This window comes from Podarcis filfolensis, assembly GCF_964270895.1.
Source record: "Podarcis filfolensis genome assembly, chromosome: 4".
In the NCBI taxonomy this organism is placed as follows: Eukaryota; Metazoa; Chordata; class Lepidosauria; order Squamata; family Lacertidae; genus Podarcis; species Podarcis filfolensis.
The window spans coordinates 23,084,981-23,107,699 of NC_139607.1; the positions used below are offsets into that span (position 1 = coordinate 23,084,981).

Consider the following 22,719-nt stretch of genomic DNA (forward strand, 5'->3'; position numbering starts at 1 on the left):
GGTTTCTTTTTTATGGATCTTCTCACTGAACTTCACATTATTACAAAAACAAGTTATTATTTTGCACGCCCTATGCAGAGGAACCGCCTAAAGGTAAAGGGACCCCTGACCATTAGGTCCAGTCGTGACCGACTTTGGGGTTGCGGCGCTCATCTCGCTTTATTGGCCGAGGGAGCTGGCGTACAGCTTCCAGGTCATGTGGCCAGCATGTCTAAGCCGCTTCTGGTGAACCAGAGCAGCGCACGGAAATGCCGTTTACCTTCCCGCCGGAGAGGTACCTATTTATCTACTTGCACTTTGACGTGCTTTCGAACTGCTAGGTTGGCAGGAGCAGGGACCGAGCAACGGGAGCTCACCCCGTCGCGGCGATTCGAACCGCCAACCTTCTGATCGGCAAGTCCTAGGCTTTGTGGTTTAACCCACAGCGCCACCCGTGTCCCAAGGAACCGCCTGCACCATCCTAAATCCAGGGCTGTGTCTCACCACAACCAGAAGCCAGTACAGCAAATGTATACACTGTGGGTTTTTTTCTTGTTAAGGGGCTTAGAGCTTGTGTTCTGATACAGCACGAAGATCTACAGTGCTAGATGTTTTACAATATTATTGCACTCTGCTATGTCCTCATTCGTGGCGCCTAGGTTAACGGGACCTTTTCCTGTGATTGACACTCATAGAAACTATTAAAATATCAGAAATAGCGTACGCAGCGTTGGTATCCGTAGGATGTTTCCATCCTCCCCACTACTGAAAGTAGATTGACATATCACTCTACTGTATTACTACAACTTAACTTTGGAGAAACCACAGTCTCTGCATGCACAAGGTTCCAGGTTTAATTCCAGCTTCTCCAGTTAAAAGACTAGTAGCTTCAATGGAATGCTGCTGGTGGGGAAATGGTAACGTCCCCCTCCCCGCCTGCTGCAGACCTGATAATTAGCAGGCTTCCCCTCCTTCGGTGGCTGCTAATTTGCATTTTTGAAACATGCACGTTGAGAGCAAAGATGCATTTGACATCACATCTAGTTTGATCCCAAGAAGCATGATTAAACTTAAGCATTAAGCATAGCGCCTCCCAGGGTGCCATGTGATGGGAGGACGAATGCATCAGCTCTAGGTCCATGAAGGAATTGGAAAGGTACCCTGGTGCTTTCTTACCCCACACAGAGAAACCCCATGTGTGCTTCAGAGCTACTGGATCAAGACACAGACCTTCAAAAGCCACAAAATAATTGGCTCAAGAAACAAAGAAACAAGCTACAGAAACATTTTTTAAAAGCACTCAGCATGAACCTTCTGTACTGAGAATCGGTTAAACATTGTAAAAATAGCCTGTTATCTAAAACTCCTGAGATTCAGTAAAATGGAGGTATAGTTGAAACGTGCAGGTTTCAAGAAATAAACACAGTACATGTCTCCCAACTGCTAGGAGAGGAGAGGGGTGCTCTCATTATTTTCATACATGGCATGCCCCAAAGCTTTTGACCAAAGAAAGGACCTCTGTAACACTTAATTCCTTTTCTTTATTATGTGCCAAGGTCATTATGTGCCAAGGCCTAAAGTACCTTACTTACATGAAAAGAGAAACTTAATACAAGTGACAGAAGTAAACACTGCTGGTTGAGAAGGCCACTGATCGCAGTGGAGATTTGCAACCAGGTTTGGACAGCTAGACTCCCCCATGAAAATCGGGTGTGTTGTTAGGATGCTCCTGGACCAGTGTTATCTACAGAAGCTGAGATGGCCCCAGTAGCTAGGAGTATGTTTTACCATCTCAGGTTGATTTACCAGCTATATGGAGATACGAGAGCTAGCCTCAATAACACAAACACTGGTTATGTGTCTTATAGCCAGAATACACTACTGCAATGCTTTCTAGGTAGGGCTGCCTTGAAAGAAAACCCTGAAGCAAACGTGCTGGTAACCTATATTAAAAAGGCAAGGCCATGAACAGAGAAACATGGCGGTGACTGGAAAGGAAAACAAAAACTTGGGAGATTGTAGGAAGAGGCTGTGGACTTTTGCAAGCATGCTTGAATACTTGTAAAGAGCCATAAGCTACAAGTCACTTCTGTCTCAAACCAAACCACTGAACCATAGATCCTTTCGAGAAATTGGCTTATTCAATTCTGAATGAAAATCCAGTAACAGGGGGGAGGGGGGTTGAAATGTGTTCTTCAAACAAATAGTAAACAACTTAGCAAATGTTTTTTAAAAAATCAATCTAATCCTTTCAGTGTTTAGATATAATGGATAATTTAATAGAATATGTTTCCTGTTCAGAAGCAGAGATGTTTCATTAAGTTCTCAACCTGTTTTAGCATGGCTGTGAATGATTACTGACATAGAGCTCCACTCAAGACTGCTGACTCTCTCTTGCTAATAAGATCCAGTAAGGTGTTTTTGAAAGCACTGCACTGATGATTTGTCCATTAGGCTCTCTCTTCATGAAAGGTCTCAATACCAACACGTCTTTAAAGAGAACAGAAGAATTAGGTGTCTAATATAAACTAGACTCTCATTTGAATTTCCTTGGTCCTTTCAACTCAAAAGCAAAGGATATGCTTGCCAGGATTTTTATGTTCTAGCAGGTGCTAAATTCAAAATGTAAAAGCAATTCTAAGAGAGAGAAGGTTTCATCTTAGTGCATTTCCACCCACTCCAAAAAAGAAAAGAAAAGAGAGTCATATATCAGGCCTGTCATACTGTAGGCCTGTTTGCTGAAAGCTAGCTTGGTCGTGTGGCCTGCCATGTGCTTAAGAAACCACCTGGAGGGTTCTGCAGCATGGCATGGCCATGAAAACACAAGGTGAGGTGCAATAACATAAAAAGGAAGTTGGGAACAGCTTGGGGCTCATGATTAGGACACGTGAGCACTACAGGGCTGGCATCAGCACCCAGCAACCTCAACAACTGTCCTGCACCCACAGGTGCTGACATCAACTCAAGATTGAGCCAGTTCAGCCACTCCCCTTTGCTTCCAGGGTCAATTTTAACCTGTCAACAAGCAGGTGCAAGCATCCACTATTTAAAATTCCACCCCTTTCTTTTTTAAGGTTGCATATTACGCATCCAGTTCTCACCAAACGGAAGACAGAAATTCATTAGTTTCATAAGAAAGCACAAACCACAACTACATCATTGTATAAGGATGCAGTTTAACTATATAAGGAAATAATTATTTTCTAAATTTCATTAGCATGAAAGCAGGATCAGAAAGGCTCCCCTGTGGCATTTGCAACCTAGACACTGGGGGAATTATGATATTGGGGGGTGGGTGTCTGAATTTCCAGGAGAACAATGAAACTGATTAGTTTATTTGTACAAGACAAGAGTCACTGTAATCAGACAGTATAAGTCACTGAAGAGGAGCCACAAAGGTAAACACAAATACAAAAGGGAATTTGGAGCATAATTGCATCTGGTAATGTTATTACAATCCTTTAAATTGGGGGGCTTGAGAGCTCAAGACTGTATCCTTAAAGAACTCTTTCCCTGTTCTGATTACCAAGCTTGTTGACCGACCAGCATTATCTCAATTTCACACCTACTGCATACAGTAAATAATTCCTATACTTAAAATAGTTTCATCAGCAGAAGTATACAAAAATAATAATAATAATCCTGAATTTTACCAGCATTGCATATCTATTTGCATGTTCAGACCCAGAAATTCACACATGACTCAAATTTTTGGTATTTTTTTTTGGCAGAATTTAGGCCACAACTTTATTGATTACAGAAAGTGACTGGTTGCATAGGCTCTGGTTCAACTAGCTCCCTGCCATGCAGGTAGCACTGACCCAGGGTTCTAGCCTAGGTCAGCCAAGGATGAACACCAGGATAAGAGGAAAGCCGGGAACGGGCTAACTCCACCACCCAAATGTCCCCCTGGACTCAGGCAAGGGCACAACCCCTTCTCAGGGGTTGACCAAACCATCAAGTCCCTGGATTCCTTTAACAGAATACCCTTCACATAAGGATGGTGAGAGCGTTCTCCCATCCCTATCACCCGAACCAGAGCCTATACTCAACCTTACAAGTTGTGACGATTTGCTACGCAGCAAGTGAAACCTAAATAGCAACAGTCAATCAGCCAAGTGGGGAAAATTCCTGCCGTGCCACTGTCCCAATGACAGACGACACACGACGGCATAGCAACGTCAAGTGCAAAGCTCTAAAAGTAGGGAGAGGTGGGAGGGTGTTCTGATTGCACATGCTGAAAGAGGAAGCTCTGGGTCATGTGCATGGGCATAAATAGGTCCCTCGAACTGTTTGGACTGTGTCCCATTGGCCAGATTGCACCCAGCTTCGAGGGACCTACCAATCGGGTGTTGTGGCTGTCCAAACGTACCCACCCACAACACAGGGTGTCAGTTGTCCAGGTCTCACCGCAATATGTGCCCTCTTTAAGGGAGGGCCCAATTTTTCTGCAGAGGCAAAATACGTAGGACGGTTTTGCATGCTGAAACCTACTCTTTGGTCACTTCATTAAAAAGCAGAACGTACTGCCAAACCACTGGCTACAGCCCCAGTCCTGCCCTTCTCTCAGCAACAGGTTGGCATGAGAGATGCAAATGTCCTACCATGGGATAAGTTGCCACACTGATTTCAAGCTCATCTAAAGAACATTTACTTGGAGGACTGGGAGTTCTGTTTATGCAATTCAGTTCACTTAAGACCAGATTTTTAGGATTTTCTGGATCCACATCAGGCTTGCCACATTTGCCAGAACAGTACCCTGAGAGAAAAGACATCTGTGGAGTGCGAGGCTCAGGAAAAATGCTTTCAGCATTTTCTCCTCCAGATTGCTTCTGGCATTCACTTGAGCTTTCCTTCCCCAGAGTGGTTTGACCACTGGTCCTCTTCCTCCTCTTCCTCACCATTATTCTTCCATTGCTGCCAGGTAAATCAGCAAGTGGTGGGAGAGAGGGGTAGCAGCAAATCAGGGTCATGAGTTTGTGCCCCATATTGAGGGGGGAAATTCCTGCAATGCAGGGGGTTGGACTAGATGACACTTGTGGGACCTTCCAACTCTACAATTCTATGATTCTAAGTGGAACACTGCTCATTCAGCAGTGGGAACAACCCACTAGTCCTGGGCCATGATTTTACTGATCAATTTATTAAAGGTATATCTTGCCCTTCCTTCCAAAGGAGCCTGGGGCAGCATGACCTGAAGGTATATGATGCAGGACCTTGCTGAAGCTAAGCAGGTATGAGTTCTGGTCATTTTCTGGATGGGAGACTGTTTGGAAATCTTAGTCATGTTTCCATCACTGAATGAATACAGCTTATCAGTAATAAAATATACCTCTGTATTGAAACACAAAAATCTCCAACTCTAACCTGGAATCTCTTTAAAAGAAAAGCTACCTTATAACCGAGCATCCCACCTGTGTTGTCGTCTAATAATAAAGGCAATTCCAACAAGGTTGACGTGTTTAACCTTGGAACTACTTTGATGCTGAGTGGGACCTATTTAATTTTAACTTCACAAAGTGATTAAGCCAAATAATTTCCAGGAGACTACATTTCATATGCAGATGTTAAAATAGTGTGATGCTAATCCATCATACCTTTCCCCCCAAAATTAAAGCATTTGGGAGGGGAAGTAATTCAAACAAACATACAGGTCGGTAACATCATTTTTGTTGACATTTCTTTTTTTTGTCTCAATTTTTTAAAACTCCATTTAAAAAACAACCCAAAAAACTATGGTATGTTGCAATCCATCTTTGACATTTTGTAATAGTGCCCTATAAGAATAAACTTGTATTTTTATGCCAAAATACAACATATTTGACAAATTTTAGAAACAGTGTTTACCACAAGATTCTGACAAAAGATGGAAAAAGTCTTCAGTCCCAATATTCCAGAGCAGCTTACCAGTGATATATAGACAAACCCTGCCCTCAAGCTTACTTTTTTGCACATGACATGGTACGAAAGGAAAAGGGATCTGAAGGGAGAATGAAAAGAAAAAAAGCAAACTAAGGCACCAGTTCTTAGACAGAGTGCTTTTAATGAACAACTGGGATGAAAGTATTTAAAAGTGATGAGCCAAACACTGTCGGGCTATTTAAGTCCTATTGATTGCAGCTGTAGAGCAAAGCATCACCTTCAGTCACTTCAAGTGTTTAACTCTGGCTTGGGCATGCCCATTATTTTGAGGTTTATAGATATACAGCACTTTAAATAATTAATAGAAACCAGAGAGTGCACCCATTCAAAGCAATAGTTGGGTCTTCTGTCACAGATTTTAATTTCCTGCTTTGATAGTATTTCTTAAAGAAGAGTGGTGGTGAGCAGAATATATAACGTCTTCTCACAGATGGGCTGCTCAGAGAATGAAGTTGTCTGAACTCTGGTGAAATTTAAATCACTCATCCTCACCACATGCTGCTTGATACTTTACACAATCCCACCCAGCAACATAATCAGTAGAAGCAGGCTGGTCATAGAGTAGGAAGGGACTCCAGGGTCATCTAGTCCAACCCCCTGCAATGCAGGAATCTCAACTAGATCGGACATGGCAGGTGGCCATCCCACTTCTGCTTAAAAACTCTCCAAGGAAGGAAAGTCTACCTCCTCTTGCGGGAGTCTGTTCCATTGCCAAACAAGCTCTTACTGTCAGAAAGTTCTTTCTAATGTTTAGGCAGAATCTCCTTTCTTGTAACTTGAATCCACTGGTTCGCTTCCTAGCCTCCAGAGCAGGAGAAAACAAGCTAGATCCATCCTCCATGGGACAGCTGTTTAGAAGCCATCACAGAGTTAGATGCACCTAAACCCACTTCCTTCCATTGGTTTAAGCATGCTGGCCTCTGTGTTGTATTCCAGCCTGTATAAAGACGTTTCCCTTTGACATGGCATCACATGTTCTATATTCGCCTCCGACACTCAGACTATCATCTCTCACACCTGTGTGTGTGTATGCGTGATCTAACAATCAGATTGCAACCTTTGTGACAAGCAGATTCTTTCTGCGCTAAATAGCAAGGGTTCACTCTTGATGCTTGCGTTGATAGAACAATAATTCCAGAGAAACAGAAAAGCATATGGTGCATGATACATACCAAGACTAGCTATGCAAAGCTGAATACCTGCACTAAATCAGGCTTGTTAATCTCTCAAAAATAAGGAACTCTGCCTCCCAGCCACCAAAAGAATGTTATTACTATCAAGGCAAAGAGATGCTCTGAAATGAGGGAACACCTGTTGTGTTCTTGACCATATAAGAAACACCTAATAATCCTGAGAAAGATGGACTTTTCAAACATGTGGTTATAAGTTTCAACATCTGCTTAAAAGTCTCAAGGAGAATCACTGATATTTCCCATTATCTGGACCTAAATATCAGTAACAGCAACTGGAAGAAGCGTCATTAAGAGAATTTCTTTTTCTTTTTCTTCTTCCAAAGGATAGAAGGAATTACCTTGGGCACTCCCCAAAGTTCTACAAATATTATTATCATCTATTAAATTACAGACAGCAAATGTTTTATGCGTGTCTGATATGTATGCAATTTCACATGCATGCATTGTGTCAAACGAACCCAAAAGTGCCCCAAAATGATACAAAAAGGGGTGCAGCAGGGCGGAACAGGATGCTTGCAGGCTTTTTCAATGGTGTTCCAAACATATGCAATTTCACTTAAACACACGGTGCCTTGGAACGCAACCCCCCATAAAGTGGGAGTTGCCTGTACAGGACTTTCCATGTTTTGCAAAAAATTAAAAATTAAAAAAAAAATCCCACTTTAACATAATGAACACAAGTCAGCCAAAGTTCAGTTCCCATAGAGGAGATATAACGCCATTGACATTAAAGGAGTTTAAGAGTGCACAACATTTACAAGATGCTGGACCATAGCTGTAATCTTGATAAAGATGTGATTAATAATCCATCATTAATATATGCCTTTTTGTTTACAAACATATCATGCCAACTATTTCCTTAAGGTCTTAACTCTCCTCTATAAATAGCAACAGTTCCACTACTTCTGATACATCTCATAACACATCTGTTAAATTTCACTCACCAGTCTCAATATTAGCAATCAACCCATTTTGGCTACCTTGCTTGCTGCAATCTGAAATTACCAGGCTGATTTACAGATTTTTAAACCCAAGGTACCATACACACAAGGGAGAAGCAGGGCACACCACATCACACTTACAATGACATCCATGACAGACTGTGCACATGGAATCATAGAGTTGGAAGGGACCCTAAGCAGTGGCGTAGGGTGGGTTGTCAGCACCCGGGGCAAGGCAAGTAATTTGTGCCCCCTAACCCGTGGATTTGTGCCCCCTAACCCGTGGATTTGCACCCCCAACCCTAACCCCCAGATGTTGCGGCCGGTGCGGCCGGCCCCCCCTGCACCCCCCATGCTACGCCACTGACCCTAAGGATCATCTGGTCATTCCTGCGCTGCAGTGCAGGAATATGCAACTGTTCCATGCAGGGATCAAACCTGCAACCTTGGCTTTATCAGCATCATGCTGTAAGCACCTGAGCTATCCAGGTATGCAATGGCAAAAGTTACCCTTTGAATCTCTTTCTAAAGCTAGATGCTACACCACACACCCACAAAAATCCAAACGTAGACCTAGCCAAACACTACAATGGTGCTATCTTTCAAATGCCAAAATGCCCAATCCCATAAACACACAGAGGACCACAGAAAAGGTCAATGCAACCATCTCTGCAGGGCAGAGTGTTGAGGCAGAAGTCCACGCCACATTCAGCAGAATGATCAGGAGCACCAGCAAGGCTGACTTACCATATTTTGAAGCGAAGTAATGCAACCGTTAGGTCCAGTGCTTTTTTTCCCTAGAAAAATAGGTGCCGGTACTCACCGTGAAGTTGTTACAGTAAGTGCCACACTTTTGAACAACAACAACAAAAAGAGATGCCGATACTGCATACCCTTGAAGTACCCACTGGAAAAAAAGCACTGGTTAGGTCTGTAGTTTAAAATGATCTAATTGCCTGACAGAAACTTGTCAGGCAATTCCCTGCCCCGAATCAGTGTAGGGAAGTGAGGTGCTCCACACAGAGACCCCAATAATACAGCAGGGTTGGGTGAGAACAGGTCATGTACCTTTTAGATTTGTTTTTAAGTAACTGCAACATCACTGTTGTTCATTTCAGCACGGCACCCCATAAAATCCAACAATTTGGTAGTTTTGTGCATCGTGCAGCAAGTCGGTTAACTAATATACTGTACTGAAGAAACTGTGGCCGCATTTACATTAGGATGTTTTCACGTTTCAGCTCTGTTTCACATACTGGTGTGCTCCAATATACCCAACTGCGCGTGAAAGCTGCCATGCTAAGCCCACTAAACTGAGAGTAAGTCCCACCGAAGTTAGCATGACTTACTTTTGAGTAGCCACATAGAGGACTGCACACTTTCAGAGATGCAATACCCAGCCTACAACTGCCTGCATTGCACCCAGGATCTGTCATTAGCTTGAGGAAGTAAAGATCCATCAGAGGTGGATTTGCAGTGTGTGTGTGTGTGTTTTAAAAAAATCCAGGTTGGCTCATACATGGATGACTTCTATGGGTGAGTAAGCCTTCACAGAAATAATAATGCCATAGGTGGCACTTTTGTATCTCTTTGCATCACCTTGTACACAATGCTTTTCAATGGAGTCACTTGGCATCCCACATTCACCTATCATTCATCAAGTGAACAGCAGTGAAGTGTACAGAAATCAAGTGTGAATCAGGCCTTTGTTGTGAAGAAATGGGGCCATGACAGTGCTGCACTGCAGATGTTATCAACGTGAGTTTGCAAGGCTTTCACTACTTTTTTAAAACAATCTAACTGCTTTTGGGAAGAAACATTTGGAGAAGGGCTGCGGCTCATTTGTACAATGCAAGCAGAAGGACCCAGGTTCCATTCCCAATATATCCAGGAAGGGCTCAGAGAGGCACTTGCCTGAAGCTCTGCAGAGTTGCTGCCTCCCAGAGTTGACAGTATGAACTAGATTCCTGAGTCTTAGAATCATAGAATAGAATCATAGAATTGTAGAGTTGGAAGGGAGCTTGAGGATCTTCTAGTCCGATCCCCTGCAGTGCAGGAAAATGCAGCCATCCCATACGGGGATTGAACCTGCAAGCTTGGCGTTATCAGCACCATACTCTAACCAAGTGAGCTATCTAGGCATAAGGCAGTTCCTTGTGTCCCTTTATAGTGGCTTCTGCCTCCCGCTGTTGGATCAGGCCAGATGTCCATCCAGTCCAACATTCTGTTCTCACAGTGCAGTGGCCAACCAGATGCACACTTGCCTGGGAGCAAACCCCAGTGAACAGCGTTGTGAGAACCACTTACTCATGAGTCAGCACTGCTAAACTTATTTGGCTTCCTTCTGAGTAAAAATGCATAAATGTGCTAATGTCCATATTCTCTTCTCCTAACATAATTTGGTGTCTAGAAAAAGATGATTTTTTTTAATTAAAAACAAATAGAGACATGTTTTAATTTTGTACTTTCATATTTATTCTTATGGTCTATAGTTGTTGTTCTATTAAATAAACATAACAGGCAAACGTGTATTACGTTTCTCCCTCAAGTATCAATCATTCTCTTATAGAGCAATCCCTATTCATACCTACTCAGAGTGAGCCCCACTACGCTGAGTGGGGCTTAATACCAGAGAAATATGTATAGGATTGCCACTGTAAGTACTAAAACCAACTAGCACCGAGATAGATGCAGATCTATGGCTCAAACAGAAAGAATCATGAGCATGAAATAATTTCACCCATTAAGAAGGGCAACGCAAGCTTTAATTAGATCAGGGGAGGAAATTTAATTTGTGTAAATTCAGAAAATATATTCCGTGGTGGGCAAGTGCTTTAGTAGGTGAGATCCAAGTAAACAGGTCGTTGTTCATTTGAGTGCCGCGAAGAGCATGCCAACACCAGGCATCTATTAACTTCGTAATAGATAGGCATGCAATGCATATGTATTAACATCTTACCATACATAATTCTGTGGCCTTTACGGACGCTGCTTCAAAACTAGTATTTATTTATTATCCACTCTTCCCCCTGAAGGAATTCAGGGGCATAGTCTAGAATCATTAATATTTAATTAAAACATTAAAAAAATTAAAACTATGATAAAAATGCATGGTGACCAACAATATATTTGACTTCCTTGCGTATGACCCCTTTTGGCTTTAATGGAGATTCATTCTGCCTATGTTCACCAGATCCAGACCCTGGAGGTTAAATTCCTGTACCTTTTAGGGCAGAACAAAAGTCAGAATTTTCCCAGGAGAAGCTTTTTGCAACATAGTGATGCACTGGCCATACCTGCAGCAATGTTCTCTTCTCTGCTAATTTTAAAGGTATAGGATTCAGAAGGTACACAGGACATCTCCTTAAAATAGATAAGACTATTTTAAGTCTTGTCTATTTTATCTTATCTATTTTATTTTATCTATATGAATAATCTATTTCAGTCAGTGTAGATAATATTGGACTAAATGGACAAACAGGTCTCATCTGCACTGTTCATTTGAAGCAGTATTATTGCACTTTAAACAGTCACAGACCCTCCAAGTGTCCCTATTTTCCAGGGACAGTCCCAGTTTTACAGAAGCCATCTCAGTTTCTGATTTGATCCTGCAATGTCCCATTTTTCCTTAGAACGTACCTATTTTCATTGGAGAAATGTTGGAGACTATGGAGTTATGAGACACACGCACATAAGCCAAAGAGATATGCAACGATACAACCTTTAGAAGACGTCTGAAGGCAGCCCTGTATAGGGAAGTTTTTTAATGTTTAATGTCTTATTGTGTTTTTATATATATTGGAAGTCGCCCAAAGTGGCTGGGGCAACCCAGTCAGATGGGATGGGTGTTGTTGTTGACTAGGACATCCCTATTTTCATCAGAGAAATGTTGGAGGGCTTCCCTCCAAGAATATTGGGAACTGTAGTTTGTTGTGGGTGCTGAGATTTGTTACGAAACCCCTATTCCCCCTGCACAGAGCTGCACTTCTCTGAACTGTCAATCCATCTTCACAAGGAACTCTGAGAGTTGTAACTCTGTATGTGAGTCTCCATCACAGGTCTTCCCCATCAATGACAGGCTTGATCCTGGGACCTCCTGCACACATTGAGCTATGTTCTCTCCATTCATACACTGCCAGGGCTAAGCAATACTAGTAAGGATTTGAAAAAACCTGACTTAACCTCCACAGTAGAGAAAGACAATGCAGAGCCTGAAGGGTTGTATTCTCCCACATGAACTTGCCCTCCAATTAAGATCTCTCTCAGAGTCCCTTCTTCAAGTGAAGGGCTGGGGCCTGTGGGTGGAAGCTGCCAAAAAGGGATGAAAAAAATAGTAATTTTCCACTTCAGAACATTGTCTTCTTTATGCCTGGGAGCTCTGAAGCATTTCATGTATTTTTTTCCCCCTCGGTTGTTCATACATTTGGTGGTTTGTAACTGATTTATTGTAAGTTGAGTGGATATGATTGCTTTTGATGTATTGCTGATACTTTGTTGATTTTTGGGTCGCAGCCAATATTAATCCTACTCAGAGTAGACCCACTAAAGTTAACAAATGTGACTAACTTAAGTCTATTAATTTCTACAGTACTGTAGAAAGGCAGAATACAAATTAAAATTTGAATTGAGTTTAATTCAATGCCTCTTCCCCCAATTGCCTGCCTTCAGAGGTCAGCCAGCTGCCCCCCAACTGCAGAGAGGGCCTTTCCTGCGATGGCACCCAAATTATGGATTTCTCTCCCTAAAACTGTGTGCCTGGTACTTTCTTTTACTATTATTTAGGTACCAGATAAAGTTTGTCTTGGTGTCTAGGGCCTTTAATGGTGTCTTACAATATTTGCCCCTTATAAATGGAGTAACTACTATTTTATCCTGGCTGTGTGTTTTTTAATAAAACAAAACACTAATGTGCTTGTGGTTGTTTTTAACCTGCTGTTTAATCATGTTTCTTTTATGCTGTACTGTACATGTTTTATCAAACCGCCTTGAGGCTATTGTGAAAGGTAGGCTATAAATACCTCAAATTAAAGTGAAATGCTTTTAGACCAAGATCTATATGCATGCATTCTTTCCAATCCCATGTAGAGTCCAGCAACAGCAGCATGTGTTTGTGAGTGAGGTGGATTCAGTCCTCCATTCTCCTACGATTCCTGTCAGTTTCAATCCCATTCTAAAAGCTTACTGCAATACATCTGGCACAAAGTTTTATGTCAATGCAGCTGGCCTCAAATCCCTGTAGGATGATACACAAGGATAGTCATCCCTAGACTTTCTCCCTGCCATTTCTGCATTCCACCCTTTAGTCAGCTCAAGAGCAGCAGCTGTTTGTGGCACTGCAGTGCCACATCTGATAATTATGGCTACTGCCAGCACGGCAGCTTGGCCCCCAACTACTGCCCCACAATGGCTTCCCTACACTCTTTCATTCTTATCACCCATGCACCGTTTAATACCATGACATTGCCTTGGCACAGAGTGGGGTCTCATAATAATATGACCCTTAGCAAAAAGGAGCTAAAGCAATTGGGAATTCCCAGTTACAGGAGAAAATATGTTACAGACCTTTTTTTCTTTTCTCCGCCAAAAATTAATCTCAGGGTTGTGGGTTCTGGCCCCCCACCTTGGGCAAAAGATTCCTACATTGCAGGGAGTTGGACTAGATTGCCCTCTACAATTCCATGATTCTATTGCCAGATGGGGACACGGGTGGCGCTGTGGGTTAAACCACAGAGCCTAGGGCTTGCTGATCAGAAGGTTGGTGGTTCGAATCCCTGCAACGGGGTGAGCTCCCGTTGCTCTGTCCCTGCTCCTGCCAACCTAGCAGTTCAAAAGCATGCCAAAAAGTGCAAGTAGATAAATAGGTACCGCTCCAGCGGGAAGGTTTCCGTGCGCTGCTCTGGCTCACCAGAGTCATGCTGGCCACATGACCCGGAAGCTGTACGCCGGCTCCCTTGGCCAATAAAGCGAGATGAGCGCCACAACCCCAGAGTTGGTCACGACTGGACCTAATAGTCAGGGGTCCCTTTATTGCCAGATGAGAGAGTACTTTATAAGCAAGTTTACCCTTTGCATTTGGGGGTGGGGAGCTGAATCTGACTAGCACGCCAAACCCTTCCTCCTGCCCCTCTGGGCCAACTTTAACAAGTGGGCAACTCTGCCCAAATGTCAATTACCTGACGTCATGAAAATTTGGAAGGCGTCTTTGAAGTCCATGAGTTATTTCAAAACAAACTGCTTGTAAATAAGACTTCAAAGTGATGGTAGCCATACCTTTACCTGCCTTTCACCTGAGGTCTCATCAATCTGGGAGTAGCAGGAGGCTTGTTGAAGTCACCTTTCTTATCAAGATGCAAAAACAGGGCTAGCACAAGAGGACAGTGGTGATGAATGTTTTGAGACAGAGATGCCTGATCATTTGGAAAGACATTCTAATCAACTCCACATTTCTGTTCCTGCCAGTGTCCCACTTTATAAGCAATCACACATACACACAGTTGTTCCTCCTTAACTGGCTGGAGTAACCAATTATGGTTGCCAATACTCTTGAACTAGAACTGAACTAAGAATCAGGGGATGGAACATTGTCTCATTGCCAGTTGGCCAAACTAACTCATAACCCTTCCATTATTTACCCTATGCCATATTATTGCTTAAACCAGCATAAAATGCTATGTATCAGTAATTCCCAACCAGTTGGCTAGAACCCAAAATTGAATACAGAAGTGAACTCCAAACTCCATGATACATTGAATGCATCTTCATAGTTTAAAAATACAAAGCAAAATTACTGTATGGGACAGATTTGGAACATGGTGCAAGTGCAATGGGGTCAATCCTTTCCCCACACAAACCTTGTAGGCCCATGCACAATATTTGTCCCAGGAGGAAAGCAACTCTTAAGAGGTTTCCCAAGGAAAGAAGCTGTAGCACAGGGAAGAAAGAGTTAACCTTCCTCCACCCATGACACAGGCCCAGGTCAGGACCCCCTACAGCCATTGTTTTAAATGCACACAAAATGGACATACCTGCAAATATTCATTTAATGTATTGGGTCCTTTGAGCCTGAGCTTCCAGGATGTTAAATATGTTTATAGTCAGTGCAGCAAAATCCACACTGACTATATGTGAATTAATAGTGTTGAATTTGGACCTGGATCCAAATCTGTGCTATACTGTGAATCCGCTCAGTGGCCTTTGCAAAGCCCCACCTCCTGCCCAATCTTGTATATTATTTGAGGTCTAAATGAATGCCTGGGGTGGGAGGCAGCAGCATGCTCCTGGCCTCCCCTCCTCTATGCATTTGTACAGAGCCCTTGCCTGTACAATTTTATATGTGAGCCTTCCTATACACGTCCTAATGAACACACATAGGTCAAGGAACCTGCCACTGCAATGCCACACACACACCCCTCAAAAAAAAAAAAAACACCACATGCACACACGCTCATTTAGTCCTCAAATAACATCTAAAAATTCCCTTGTCTGTCAGCTTCGCTTCCCATTTGCAAAGTGGTGACGATGAGATAAGGATTTCAAAATGTCTCACATGCTAATCATGCTCCTAATAATATTGACTTCCAGTCAGGGGGTGGGACAAAAGGATGCACAAGAAGGCCCAGTGACTGCTGCCTCCAGGTCATCAGCTGAACATTCTTGAGTTTGGTAATGGCAGGTATGCAACTCCTGTTTTCCCACTCACTTAGAACTTCATGCATATAGTACATATAGATTCTAAGATATACTCAGAGTCGAGAGTGGATTTCATGCTCTTTATTCAGCTCATAGTAGTGAGGAGGAATGAAAGTTCCCCCAGAATGTCTGCTTTATATACATTATTTACACAATGGACCCCACGTGATTGGCTATTTCCGGGATTCACCTGTAGGCCATTCAGGTTGCGGATTCACTTCCACCTGGAGCTGGATTGGGTGGCTCCTGTGGACCAATCAGACTACTGCATTCTGAATCCTGTTGTTCTAGGACCAATCAGACTGCTGCATTCTGAATCCTGTTGTTCTAGGACCAATCAGACTGCTGCATTCTGAATCCTATTGTTCTAGGACCAATCAGACTGCTGCCTTTTGGATCCTATTCAACTCAGTACGTAACAGATTCACTTATATATTAGAATAAAAACAGCATCATATGGAGCAAGTCTCTTGGGATGGCAAAATGTTCAGAGATCCCAATGCAACAGAGAACCAATCTTAGAGGTGCACATTGCATTGCCACCGAGGATACTGAGGTGCTCCACTTGATTTGTTCACAGCTACCCACATGTGATCAGAAAGTTGTGTTTCAACAAGCCCTGTGGTACTGGGAGAGGCCTTCTGTATGGCACAGTACTGCCCCTTGAAAAGGCAAGGTGTCTAGGGCCTACTCTGATCTGCCCTCTCTTCCCAGAACTTGTAAAAGCTGAGGAAGACTAAACAAGGCACTAGGGTGGTGGTGGGGTGGTGGTGCAAGGCAAAACAAGCTTAATAATAACAAAATATACAGACTTTGAAACTTTGACTTATTTTGCTCACTTTAAATATTAAAGAAAACCAAGCAAGTCACAAAATATTTCCCCTTGAAAATAAATAAGTAAAAGTTAAGGACCAACATGCCTCCTTTCCCAGGACCCAGATATGGAAGTCAAAATATATTTAACCACCGCATTTCTAATAGCATATTCTCTCAACTTCTTAAACTAAATTGCTTCATTGTGTCAGTCATTCTGAAATGTTTCACATGCCATTCAGTGATAGGAATCCCAAGAAGCAAGCAAGGCAGATGAAAGAAAAATAGAGGGAAGGAAAAGAAGACATTGTTATTTGGAAAAAGTTGGCTACACGTTCACATACAAATGGCTTTTGAACAACTCAGACACATCAGTGTTAAGAGAAACTCCAAGCACAGACATTCTGTTTGCTTTTCAAACTCCTTTTCATCATATGTAAAACTGAATACTAAGAATTTTATTCAGAAGGTGATGAAAATTCCAGCTGATACCACAGACTATTCATTTTCCTAGGCAATCAAACACAAGTTGATACATTTTGCATGATCCACCACAGGCTTAGAAGCTACGAAACTGCTTGACTCTAATCATGAAATTAAACGTTTCATGTAACAAAAGAACACTTGCACTATGTGAATGAAGTATGTTGAATACCCAAAACTAGGACAATGCAACAAAAGTAAAGTATGAATTAAGTTTATTTGTAGGGTCTTACTCCTGGATGCAACAATAACTCTCTATCCCAATTTTCTTTCAGTTTACCCATTAACAAACCCAATCAAGATGACTAGTGGTTAACATCCTAATGTCTCTAAAAATTAAAGCATCTTGTAATGTTTAAATGGCAGGTCCTTTTGTTTTGGCTTCACGCTGCGGTGAGGTTTGCACAGCAAGTTACTCAGAAGTAAGCCCCACTGAGTTCAGTGAAACTTTTTATCTAATAAATCTTCTTAGGATTTGCACAGTCTTATTTTTGCTAAAGCAGGAAAGCATTTTAGTCATTCATCACTCATCATTACAACTAATATGCCAAAATGCATATTAGGAAAAACTGAGCGAAATATGTTACTTGGTACTTAATTCAAAGCATGATTTAGCCATCATCAACACAGTTTCTTTCATGGCTGTGTAAACACTCCAATATTTGTTCTTAAAGGTCAGGCGCTATATTTTGTGCATAGCTTGTTTTCCCCCTCAAGAATCGTAGCATCATATGCAAACGCTGCCTCAGACAAACTTTAGAACATGGACCAGTCATTGACCTGCTACAGTACATCAACCACTGTCAAAGAAATCTATTCATGCAGCCACCACACGCATTGCCAAGTCTTTCCCACCTTAAAATCATAACCTATTTATCCTCCTCTGAGTCATAACAAACAGAGCATGATCGATCATATTCAAGACTATTCCTCAGGGCTGTTTTACAGTTTAGAGGGGTTTGCCTATATTTCACATTAATTGATCAATTAATTTCACAGCAGACGCATACCTCAGGACCACAGACTACTTGCGGCATATATTAAAGGCTTTAGCTAAGGCAGAAACAGGGAGCGGAAACCAGGAGAGGGAAACCATTATTACCACAACAAAAAGCTGTGGGAGTGTGTGCACTGGTGTGTATGAGAGAGAGAGAGAACAAAAAAACCTCTACAACTTTTGGAAAGAAAATAGCTTGCAAGTATACGTATACCAAAATCCACATCCAGTTGCTGCATTGCTAACAGAGTGATGCTGAAACTAAAAGATAACATGAAGCACCTGAGCTTTTTTTTCCACACTTAACTAGGCAGCCTCCATCCTAATCAAAACTGCTATACTGTACATGTCTTGCTATAGAATATTTGCATTTTGCACTAAGTTGTGCATCACCATACCAGAACCAGAATTTCATTTTTCCCCGATTTGGGAGAACCAGCAACAGCATGTTATAAAACACTTTTTTAAAAAAAGAAAGAAAAAGACTAAGGATAATGCGGAGTGGGGTGGTAAGAACCGAGATCACCTAGGAGAGTTTTGCTTATCCTGTACATTTCCATAGGCCTCTAATAATGTTTCTTATCTATTCTTATTCATTCCGGCTGGACCCCATGAAAGGGAATCTGCAGCATTTTGGGGTACCTAGGCATCTCAAAAATCTCCACCATCTCTGAAATATCTAGAAAGAAGCTCAGCATAGCATCCTCCTTGGAAGAAGTCATCATAAAGTAAACTGGACAACTATCCTGAGAAGCAACCTCTCTCTCTCGCTTGTGCCTGGAGGGATCTACATTCCTGTGTTCACTTCTGGTTATCCTAGGCTGTGCATTTTTCTTGCTTGCAAGGGGAAGGGAAGGGGACCTTCTATTCCTTACCCCTCTTTTGTTGTTGCAGAGATGCAACATCTTTGTTATTTAAAAGGAAATCGGGGGCAAAAAAGGGCTTTATTATTTAGGTCAGTTTCTCCGACTGTCTTGAGTCCAGCCTCAAGACATCCTCCTCACTGGTCGTTCAGCTGGTCAAGGAGGCAAGTGCTTCCTGCGGGAGTGCTTTGATGTGTTGTTTTCTTATACATAAACTGGAGAAGATTGCACCGTCTTCCTTCGTCCGTTTGCACGAAGGTCCTGCGCCTTGGCAAAGTTGCCATGGCCCAAGCGTGCTGTCCCCCCCACACCGCAGTACCTGCAAGTGGGGAGCAAAAGGTTGCCTTCCAGGAGGAAGGATCAGCGCCAAGCTAAACCCACCACCACCGAGCCCACTACCAACCCTCGCCTCGTCCTGTGCAGAAGGGAAGACCGAGCTCGCTCGCTCGCTCACTCGCTCTCTCCCCCACCCCACCCCCCGGAGAGCTGAAGGGGCTGCTGGGGCATCCAGCCTTCTTTGGTATTCTGGGAAGGAGCTGCTTCTGTTTGCTGCAGCGGGGAAGCGGACGGAGCCAACACACACACGAAGGGAGCAAAACGTCTCCCTCTCTCGGGATGCAGAGTTAGTCCCTTTGCATTTCAAGTCTGAAGCCAGGGAGGAAGGAAAAGGCTGCCCCCCAAGCACCAGCTGCCAACCCTGCTGCAGCTTGTTGGTGTGTCAGCGGATGCTTATGATCTACTACACTGCAGTACCAGCGTCAAGAGCCTCCTGCTTAGAAACTGCCACTGCAGGGCAGGCAACACCAAAAACACATACACACACTACACGAGTCTTTCCACCCCACACCCCTGGCTCCTTTCTAGGCTCCCCACAAATCTCCACAGGCTCTTGCCCTCCAAAGCACTGCTAGGGACGGCAGATCCCCGCCCAAGACCACACAGGTGATCCCAACTATCCAACTCGACAGGCTTGAGCCTGCGTGTGTGTGTGTGTGTGTGTGTGTGGACGGGGAGGAGGAGGGGGTCTGTCTGGCTGTGGCGCTGCTTCCTTGGGAAGACTCTCCTTCTCCCAGCCTCCCTCCCTCTCTCCCCAAACTCTCTCCGTTTGCCAGCGCTGTCCTTCCCCGTTGACACGAGGGAAAGGGAGTTAAGGGGGGGTGGGGAGGCTTGGAGGAGGCGGTGGGGTTGTGGGGCTGCCCTAAGCACCTGCAATTTGCATTTCCTTATGTAACGTCCTGCAAGTTTCCCCGTTGGAGCTTGCTGGGGTTGGAAGCTGACAAGCAGACAGGCTGGGCTGATCAACAAGGCGCAAAAAAGTGAACCTAGACAGGCGCGCAAAAAGCTAGGTCATTTTTTCTTTTTTAGATCCTGGGCTTCATGGGTTAAGGAGGCAATGTGCATTGCATGACTTCCTTTCACATGTGGCAAGTCAGCCCTGCTGCTGCGTATGGAGACAGAGGGGGGGCTCCTTCTCCTCCTTCTGAGTGGGGCCTTGGGCTTATGCCCCCCAAAGTCCTGCTCAGAGACTCTCCACTGCACACACACACACACACCTCTCTGCCTAGGCTACTGTTGGACAGGTGGACTTTCTCTTAGTTCCCTTCCAGGCACAAACTCCCTGAAAGTGTTTCTCTCTCTTTTCTCTCTGCCACCAGATTGCAGGCTAGGGGGAATGCGGGGATGGGGAAGGGCAGCTGACGAAGATCTGGTGAATAAACACAAAGAGCTGGGTTTTGCAAGGGTTTCTCTTCTTTCCCCCCCTGTCCACTTTAGAAGCACGAGCCACGCTTGCAAGTTGAACCGAAAGTCTCAGGCAGGGCGCCCTCAGGTACACCCACCAGTCGCGCAAGGCCCTGAGACCTCTGCTGGAAACTGTTGCGGGGAGCGAGGAGACCAGGAAAGAAATGGGGGTTATGAGACACTGCTACAATTCCATCTTCCGGTTAAAAAATGTCAACAAAGATCTAAGTTTTCTCTCCCCACACCCACCCTCCCACCCTCTCTCTTCCCCGTTGGAAACAATTCATCCAAAGCAGATTTTGGCGAATTTCCTGCAAACACAGCCTGGCTTATTTGTACACCGCGCTGCACGCAAGTCTGCACCGGCCTGCTTTCCTATTTCCCCCTTTCTCCCCTCGACAGGACTGCAGACCTGGCGCTATGGGGAGCAACAGACGAGAGTAACACAAAGGTGGGGGGTGACTGACACACACACACACACACACACACACACACACACACACACTGTGATGCAGTGTATTGCTTACCAGTTGGGTTCTTGTTCTTCTTAAGACTCTTGCCACAAAGACACTGCAGCATATGCGATCCTTTGCTGAAAATGTTCCAAAGAAACCACATTGATTTGGGCGAAAAGCAATCCTGCGCTTATACACCCTGAGAAAGAGGAGATCCTTGTGGTTGTTGCATAATAATAAAAATTGAGATCAGGGTCTCCTCCAGAGGGGCACCAGTTTTATCATTGGCCACCACAACAAAAAAAACAAAAACAAAACAAAAACAAAAAAGAGGAAAAAAAGATTAAATCCTGATCTCCCAGGGTTTTTTTTTTTTATCCCCTTCCTTTCCTTTCTTTCTCCCCCCCCTTTCCCCCTCACGTGGTTAATTTCTTTCAGACTTCTCAATGGATGCGTTTTTCAGCCAGGGTGCACGGTTATCTCCCTCCTCCAGAACGACGCTGGATTATCACCCAAAACTGTGGAAGAAGAAAAAAGACATAGATCCTTCTCTTGCTTGCCTTCTTGTTCCTGTTCCTTCTCCTCCTCTCTTTCAGATGGAAGCCAACCAAGACATGAGGCGATGAAATTCCAGCCAAGGCCAAAAACTAACCCGAGACAACAGTAAAGCGCGAGAGATCCCCACAGAGGAAACCATAGCCTGTGACTTGATGGCTGGGAGGCTGGGTGGATCTGCAGAACAAAGCCAAAGCAGGATGCATCCTACTAAAAGACTGCCATAGTGCAGCCCCTGGAAGGGAGAACGCACAGCGCCCGGATCTCCTCCACCACCACCCAGCTCAAGTCTGATGGATGAAGGCAGGTGCTCCCCTCGGAAAGTGCTGGTTTCTACCATCAAATCATCTCAGGGATGTATGTAATTGTGTGGCACCTGCGGTTCCCAGTTGCACAGCAGATGCAAATCTTTAGCCCTTAGCATGCAGGCGAACCACACACGCGACAGAGGCAGGTCTCTTCTCTCTTTCTTTCTCTCTCTCTCTCTCCCTGCTCCGTCCAGCACTGGCGTGCATTAGGGGGAAACGGAGACGGATCCTCCCCCCTCATGCACACACACACACATAGATAGAGAGAGAGAAAGAGAGAGAGAGAGAGAAAGACGCAGGCACACACTGGATTCTGCTCCTGAGCCTGGGCTATGAGTTACAGGCTTTCAACGGGAGTAGGAGGAGTTGAGATTTGCATGGGGAGCCTGGCTTTCCATGACGTAGCCACGTGCTCCCGAGCCTGTCACCAGTGAGATGCTTCAGCCAGCCCAGGGAAGGCAGTGTCACTGCAGTCTCTGCCTTGTCCCCCCACCCACCCAACCCCCCCTCTCCTCCGTTTCTCTCACCTAGCGTGCTGCAGCTTAAAATGCTGGACCCAGCCTGCCACTTGTACACTCCAGGGAGAAGTGCATCCCTGCATGCTAACCACAAAGGCAAGGAAAACCCACACACACAGCGTGACACATTCAGAGTTGGAGGGAAAGGGGGTGGGTGGGAATGAGAGATGCCTTGGAAGACCCTGATCACCAAACAGAGAACCACAGGAACGTAGAGTTGGAGTGGGTCCATGAGGATCATCTAGTCCAACCCCCTGCGATGC

At 44.1% G+C, this 22,719-nt stretch overlaps 1 protein-coding gene across 1 annotated transcript in view; it reads right to left on the minus strand.

Moving 5' to 3' along the window:
- The window catches only part of FGF14 (fibroblast growth factor 14), a 293,565-nt gene extending 272,353 nt beyond the window's left edge, over positions 1-21,212 (minus strand). The window contains exon 1 of the mRNA XM_083611070.1: positions 21,148-21,212. Within this exon, the coding sequence (XP_083467196.1) occupies positions 21,148-21,199 (52 nt within the window). The 5' untranslated portion in view covers positions 21,200-21,212. The remainder of the gene's footprint in view (positions 1-21,147) is intronic.
- Positions 21,213-22,719: the final 1,507 nt, after the last annotated feature.